General features: G+C 40.2%; 1 protein-coding gene across 1 annotated transcript; it reads right to left on the bottom strand.

Annotated features, from left to right (window-relative positions):
- Positions 1-165: 165 nt before the first annotated feature.
- On the bottom strand, positions 166-8,193 carry LOC134671132 (histone-lysine N-methyltransferase, H3 lysine-79 specific-like). The gene is made up of 4 exons (XM_063528903.1): positions 8,029-8,193; positions 7,157-7,315; positions 1,590-1,719; positions 166-1,088 (listed from the first exon to the last, which is right to left on the bottom strand). Exons 1-4 carry the CDS (start codon positions 8,158-8,160, stop codon positions 247-249), a joined length of 1,263 nt encoding a protein of 420 aa, XP_063384973.1. The 5' UTR covers positions 8,161-8,193; the 3' UTR covers positions 166-246.
- Positions 8,194-8,403: the final 210 nt, after the last annotated feature.

Here is an 8,403-nt window from a genome sequence, read left to right on the forward strand (position 1 = left end):
GACTAAGCAAGCGTTAGCGTTGTTTAAAGCTTACAGATCTGCTTCGGCTAGCAGATCTGCTGGCTTCAATGAAGAGGATGGATTAAAACAAACAACTAGTAAAATATCAATAAACAGTTTATTGTCTCATAGTCTTGTGCCATAACTATAATACTCTTACTGACTACTCTAATTTAAATTAATTATGTTACATCTTATTCTTCACACTTTCCTTTCATCTTAATCATCACTCTTTCATTTAATATCCTAATTCTTCTTGTCCGAGTCTTTATTCGTTTTACCATTATCATCTTTGCTTTTCTTCCTTCCAAATATCGACCGTTTCTGTTTCTTGGCCGCTTTTTCCGAACCTTTTGTTTCATCCTCTTTAGCTACGTCTTTTGTTTCTTTATTTTTTGATACTTCTTTAGTTTTTGACGCTTTAACTTTTTCTTTTTTTTCTTCCCCTGTAGCTACCTCTTTAGTATCTTTCTTTTTTGATACTCCTCTAGTTTTTTCCATTTTAACTATTTCTTCCCTTTTATCTACTTCTTTCGTGTCCTCTTTAACCCCAACACTCTCCGTCTCTTTCTGATCGTTCTCGTTTTCTTCTTTAATGGGTTCTTCTTTAGGCACTTTGATTGCAATAAATTTATATGGATACCTTAATGCCTTTGGTTTTTTAATCGTCTCTGGCGCTGCTTCTATCTTTGATGTTTCGTCCTTTACTGTTTTGCTGGTCGTTGGTTGAACATCTGCAACTGTTTCACTTGACATTGGCTCGGTAGCATCTTTCACTTCACTTGGCTTTGGTTCCTCAGTATTAACTGTTTTCTTCGGTTCAGTAATAGCTTTAACCTCTTTTGTCTTTGTTTCTGTAGTATTTTCTACTGTTTCTTTCGCCGTTGTCTTAGGTAGAGTTGCAGGTACGATCTCTGAATTCTTTCTAGAACTATATATTTCATATGTTTCTAGAGGATAGTCACCGGCTTCAATGTCGTGTTTATAATAGACTGGATAATTTTGGTAGAAATATTCAAATCTGTCTGCTTCGTGTTTTAAATCCACCATCATACTGCGTACTAATAGAATTATGTAGACCTGGTACGCTGAAAACAAAGTTTACAACAGTTAAAATTCTGAATAAATGAGTAAAATAAAATAAAGTAATACATTTTAGACTAATTTAATGTCTAATTTTCGATTGTCTAGTTCTAATACAGTAGGTAGGGGCGGGGTTGATCGCGAGTGGAAGTTCATGGGACAGACATCCAGCAGTTGAAGTATTTAGGCCGATATGCTGATGATGATGTTTTCTAACCTTATTCGTTTTTTTCCACCTTTGTGTTTTGTACTCTATAGGGGATGTGTTACCCTATAGTGTATTCATGATATACCTACCTATTTCAACTACGAATGTAAACCTATTCTAATTTTTAAATTTAATTAAGTATAGTATTATAGTATACTGAGACTCCACAGTCAAACTAAATGTAGTTTTGTGGAGCATTGTATGTAACAATAAAGTTGTAACTTCTAGTATAATAAATAACTAAAATAAATAAGTTTGGAAGGCGTCCAGGTTAAACTAGTGACACAGTGATACTTACTCAAGCTTATAACCAGTGTGCAGGTGTGCAGTACACTCAGAACCCCGATGACCATAGAGTAGACTAGTATGGTAGACGCCAGCATGGCCAGGCCGCAGTACGTGTAGTACGTGAGAAGCACGATGTCTTTCTAAAAGAAAAACATACAAATTACTACAGTACCGCCTTCACGCATAACAGAATTAGCAGCCGTTGGAAACTACATAGTTATCAAAGAGAATAGATAGTATAGAGGGGTCCTGTCATAGTAAATTTTGTAGTCACCGTAAAATTACTGCCATCTATCGACACACGACTAAAACTCAAAATAAACACGTATTATTTTTATATCATTTCTACCCATGTTCATTCCCTGATATCTATGTGTTAAAATTGTTAAATATGAAACGGTGTCGTCATGCCATCTAGCCGAGGATAGGCCAAAGGTGTGTGCGCCATCTATGCGAGAATGACTTATTCTTGATTTCCGGGGTACGTTTTTTTCTTAGACTATTCATCTTATACGAAGTTACATATGTCTTTGATAGTTATTGTAAATTTATTGAGCGGGAATACGGTAAACATTAAGGTCGTTTCTCAAAAAGTTGGCACCGCCACCTGTAAATAGGTTTATGTTAGAACTTTTTTTTCGTTATGTACTATTTTTATATATAAAAAATTAATACATATTTAGAGAGACTTTTTACACAGAGGCCTAATACTTTGAAAAATTTTTAATAAATATTGATTACAAAAAAAAATATTGTAACTACGTTTATCCGTTAACCTGCCGTGTCCCAACGCGAGGTACTGATGTTCCGAGCTATGAAAACCACACAAAATATTAACTTAATTTAACGGCATTACCGTATTTTATTAACATATATCCTTAAGTTTTAAAGTATTACTATCGCATAACAATATTATACTTATATTTTAAGTTATTCGGCTTCAAAGTTTGTCCAAGGCAATTCTTAACAGTCACCTGGCGCATCACATTCACGACGATTGTATAACCCCCACCGCACCTTTCCCGTCTCACTCCGCACGAGCTGAAGCCGTCACTCATCAGCTATCACCTGGTAGGACGAAGACGTGGTTATTGTGCTTCGCAAATAAAACACAAACGACAAAGTATCGGAAATTGGAGTTTGTAATGGGTAAGTACTCTTTATCCTGGAGTCGATATCTTGCTAATTATGTAACCTATCGCATTACTATCAAGATATGTAACGTAAACAATAGTTTAGTTTTATATGCCTAAGTATGGAGTTCATCAAGCTAATACATTTTGTGTATTCGCGATATAACTGCCATTTTCCCCATCACCTGCATATCGTCCACCTGGCTAAAACTGCCAGGTGGATGAGATTTTGCGGCAGGTTAATGTCACTGATACCACAACTAATACTCGTAACTATATAATTATATAGCGGTTATATCGCTTTTGTGTGTTAATTTAGGAATAAAAACTATCCTGTCTGTTAAAACTGCATATTATTGAAATTTTTGTACTTTTGTCTTAAGTCTCGTTAACCTGTCCAAAAAAGTCAGGTGAATGATGCAATGGCAGGTGAACGAAGCGTCCTTCACCTGCCATATGACAGGTGATCGATAATTATTTAAAATCCACGTTACATATACTCAAACTAGATTTGTGACGTCCCACGGGAAAAGGTACCTTATGAGGGTTTTTAGTTTTAGACATATATTAAAATGTTTTGTAAAAAGTATAAGTATATGCAGATTAGTCCCGTTCTTGTCAAAACCCAGTTCTGATGATGGGATCTATGAAGAATCGAGGGAACTCCTCAAATCTTAAAGGGATACATACATATAGTGATTTTTGTGTTTTTATTTACAAATCAAGCATATACATTCACAAAAGTGACATTGGATGAAGTGGAACTGCTGATGAAGATCAGAACGAAACTCTTCAACGACGCATAGCTCACGTTTGGCGATTTGTCCTCTTCGTTATGTTTGTTAAGCAAGATAAGTTTATAAGCTGCATTTTTGTCAATCTCGAGTTCTGATGATGGGATCCATGAGGAATCGAGGGAACTCCTCAAATCTTAAAGGCATACATATAGTGATTTTTGTGTTTTTATTTACAAATCAAGCATATACATTCACAAAAGTGACATTGGATGAAGTGGAACTGCTGATGAAGATCAGAACGAAACTCTTCAACGACGCATAGCTCACGTTTGGCGATTTGTCCTCTTCGTTATGTTTGTTAAGCAAGATAAGTTTATAAGCTGCATTTTTGTCAATCTCGAGTTCTGATGATGGGATCCATGAGGAATCGAGGGAACTCCTCAAATCTTAAAGGCATACATATAGTGATTTTTGTGTTTTTATTTACAAATCAAGCATATACATTCACAAAAGTGACATTGGATGAAGTGGAACTGCTGATGAAGATCAGAACGGAACTCTTCAACGATGCATAGTTCACGTTTGGCGATTTGTCCTCTTCGTTATGTTTGTTAAGCAAGATAAGTTTATAAGCTGCATTTTTGTCAATCTCGAGTTCTGATGATGGGATCCATGAGTAATCGAGGGAACTCCTCAAACCTTAAAGGCATGCGTATAGTGACTTTTGGATTTACATCAGAAAATCAAGCATTTTCATTAAAAACTGTCGCATTTGATGAAGTGGAACTGCTGATGATGATTAGAACAGAACTCTTCAACGATGCATAGTACACGTTTGGCGATTTAGATTTTGACTTGGATTGGGACTGGGGCTGGGACCCGGACCCAGACTCGGGCCCGGACTCGGACCCGGACTGTGACTCGGACCCGGACCTAGACTCAAACCCGGAGTCGGACCTGGACCTGGATCCCGGCTCTTATCTGAACCTGAACCCGGACCTAACCTGACCTGACCTTGCACCAAACCTGAGTTCCACTAGGTACTGCGAGGGTTCAACATCAGCTCTATCTTGGGTACTGCGCTCCCAAGTGCTCATCAAGACGTGTCGAATGACCAAAACAGCATGTGTCTATGTTGCATCAAACCTGAGTTCCAGTAGGTACTGCGAGGGTTCAGCATCAGCTCTATCTTGGGTACTGCTTTCCCAAGTGCTCATCAAGACGTGTCGAATGACCAAAACAGCGTGTGTCTATGTTGCACCAAACCTGAGTTCCACTAGGTACTGCGAGGGTTCAGCATCAGCTCTATCTTAGTAACCACTTTTCCAAGTGTTCATCAAGACGTGTTGGATGACCAAAACAGCGTGTGTCTATGTTGCACCAAACCTGAGTTCCACTAGGTACTGCGAGGGTTCAGCATCAGCTGTATCTTGGGTACTGCCCTCCCAAGTCCTCATCAAGACGTGTCGAATGACCAGAACAGCGTGTGTCTATGTTGCACCAAAACTGAGTTCCACTAGGTACTGCGAGGGTTCAGCATCAGCTCTATCTGGGGTACTGCTCTCTCAAGTGCTCATCAAGACGTGTTGGATGACCAAAACAGTGTGTGTCTATGTTGCACCAAACCTGAGTTCCACTAGGTGCTGCGAGGGTTCAGCATCAGCTCTATCTTGGGTACTGCTCTTCCAAGTGCTCATCAAGACGTGTTGGATGACCAAAACAGCATGTGTCTATGTTGCACCAAACCTGAGTTCCACTAGGTGCTGCGAGGGTTCAGCATCAGCTCTATCTTGGGTACTGCCCTCCCAAGTCCTCATCAAAACGTGTCGAATGACCAAAACAGCGTGTGTCTATGTTGCACCAAACCTGAGTTCCACTAGTTACTGCGAGGGTTCAGCATCAGCTCTATCTTGGGTACTGCTCTTCCAAGTGCTCATCAAGACGTGTAGGATGACCAAAACAGCGTGTGTCTATGTTGCACCAAACCTGAGTTCCACTAGGTGCTGCGAGGGTTCAGCATCAGCTCGATCTTGGGTACTGCCCTCCCAAGTCCTCATCAAAACGTGTCGAATGACCAAAACAGCGTGTGTCTATGTTGCACCAAACCTGAGTTCCACTAGGTGCTGCGAGGGTTCAGCATCAGCTGTATCTTGGGTACTGCCCTCCCAAGTCCTCATCAAGACGTGTCGAATGACCAAAACAGCGTGTGTCTATGTTGCACCAAACCTGAGTTCCACTAGGTACTGCGAGGGTTCAGCATCAGCTCTATCTTGGGTACTGCCCTCCCAAGTCCTCATGAAGACGTGTCGAATGACCAAAACAGCGTGTGTCTATGTTGCATCAAACCTGAGTTCCACTAGGTACTGCGATGGTCCAGCATCAGCTCTATCTTGAGTTCTGCTCTCCCAAGTGCTCACCAAGACGAGTTGGATGACCAAAACTGCATGTGCCTATGTTGCACCAAACCTGAGTTCCACTAGGTACTGCCAGGGTGAATAGACAGTAAGATTGAATGTTTACTTATTCACAGAAACTTGTTGTTAAATTGGGAATCGAATCGAAGGTGAGGTGGGTCAGAATCCAAAATTTTAATCATCGTGGTGGACAATAAGGTCCCTTTTTACAGAAGATGACACATTTTTCGATTATTTTTAGAAGGCATTGAAAATGATGTGGTGGACAGGTGGATGACACTCATTACAGGTGAGCGATGACAAGAAACCAGGTTAACGGCAACGGACACAGGTTAATGACGCCTCTCGATAACCTGTCAATATTTTCATTGGAATTTGTACTTATTTCTCGATAACCTGCTTCTACTATCGATAACCTGGAGACAAAATATCTTTCACCTGTCCTTGATATCATTAACCTGAATTTCAAACGCCTATATCTCCTAAACTAATTGAAGGAATTGCTTCCCTTCCACATTTTCTAATAGTTAAAGTTGCCTTTTAACGATCCCAATAAAAAAAAATGCGAAAATGCAAAATTTTTGAAAAACGTTAACGTTAACCTGGCGGTGCCAACTTTTTGAGAAACGACCTTAACACTTTGACTACCGAGAACCCGCCTGGTAGGCACTCTTAATGTTTGCTCAGATGCCGGACAACCCGCCCAGCGGGTTCTTTTGTACGCAGATATAGACGACCGGTTTCTGGGGTAGTGCGCCGTTTTTTGCCCGGCCGCGAAAGTGTTAAAAAACTGGGAAGAAGCCGGCAGGGCGCGCTTCGGGAGTAAGTACCTACATCATTGGAATAAGTAGGTAAGAAGGCACAAGTAAGAACTTACCCGATACCTTGGACAGAACAGAAGCACAGACAAAGATCAGTATCATAGAACTGTATGAAAAAGCACCAGTAAACTTTATATACTCACCGCCCACGTACTTAATATAGAGCTGTTGCTATGCCTAATATAATCGAAGTTAAAGCCGCTCCGCTGGCTTGGACATCTGGAGATGATGGCCCAGAGGGCCTACCGCGAAAACCGAAATTCGCAAATTGCTGTGATTCTTCTCTTTTACTCCAATGAAGGCGTAGGTAGAAAGATGCCCGCAATTTGCGAATATCGATTTTCGCGGTTAGCGCCCTGAACGCAGAAACCGCACAAAGAGGGCGCTCTGGTGTCAACTCGTAGGTATAGCAGGCCAAGATCCACTTCGGGTCACTAAGCTAAACCAGTGAAGTAGATAAGTAGGTACTTACCCGATATCTAGCACAGAGTAGAAGCACAGCCAGGCACAGATCGGCGCTGTATGCAAAGGCGCATGTCGACTTGATGTATTCTCCGTCCATGTACGATTGCTGAGCGTTCATCATGAGTGGAGGAAAGACCCCGGTGGATACTGCTATCAGGCATATCATCTGTAATATTAAGGACAAAATAATTTGTAAGTATCGCCTTTTGAACAGATACCTATGGAACGTGCGTGAGCTGTATGGGGCAGAGCAGAACCAACCTATTTATTGGCACTTACGAAGCTCAAGTTTCCAATTTAGACCATATCTACTTGATCCTCCGTCTTGATTATATATCTTATAAAATGGAGTTTACTTTTATAGGAAAGGTGCCTTCGCAACGCTCATGGTTTTAAGTCTGTTTGGATCTAATTATATTCTAACGTAAATTCAGGTACAATCAGTATTGAAAAAAACCGGGCAAGTGCGAGTCGGACTCGCGCACGAAGGGTTCCGTAGCATAAAGCAAAAAAAAACGAAAAAAAATGCAAAAAGAAAACGGTCACCAATCCAAGTACTGCCCGCCCGACGTTGCTTAACTTTGGTCAAAAATCACGTTTGCTGTATGGGAGCCCCACTTAAATCTTTATTTTATTCAGTTTTTAGTATTTGTTGTTATAGCGGCAACAGAAATACATCATCTGTGAAAATTTCAGCTGTCTAGTTCGTGAGATACAGCCTGGTGACAGACAGATGGACGGACGGACGGACGGACGGACAGCGAAGTCTTAGTAATAGGGTCCCGTTTTACCCTTTGGGCACGGAACCCTAAAAACAGAGTAGCCTAATGCAGCAAATCCTTAGTAACCAAGGCGCGTTGCAAAATATCCGGTACTTACATTTGAAATCACATTGAAGTATCCACACAGCAATATTCCAGCTTTAACACTGAACACAAAACAACACAAGTCCAATCTAAAGTTGAGAATCGCGGCTTTGAGATCATTGTAGAAAGTTTGCAAGTCACACATTATCAATTATTTTCGGCTTTCAATCACTAATTTTAAATAGTTATTACATAAGATTTGACTAACTAAATACCCCTTGTGTAAATTAAAGCGATTATTTCTTCTAAAAACAATGTTTATAAGTCACACATTAAAAATTGTTTCGGCTTCAATCTCATTACTAAAAATACATAGGATTTGCTTCCTTAAATTAGAATGTATTTAATCTAGGCGAAGCTTTTTCTAAAAATATTGTGTCATATAAAG

The sequence above is a fragment of the Cydia fagiglandana genome, chromosome 15 (assembly GCF_963556715.1).
Source record: "Cydia fagiglandana chromosome 15, ilCydFagi1.1, whole genome shotgun sequence".
Taxonomy (NCBI): Eukaryota; Metazoa; Arthropoda; class Insecta; order Lepidoptera; family Tortricidae; genus Cydia; species Cydia fagiglandana.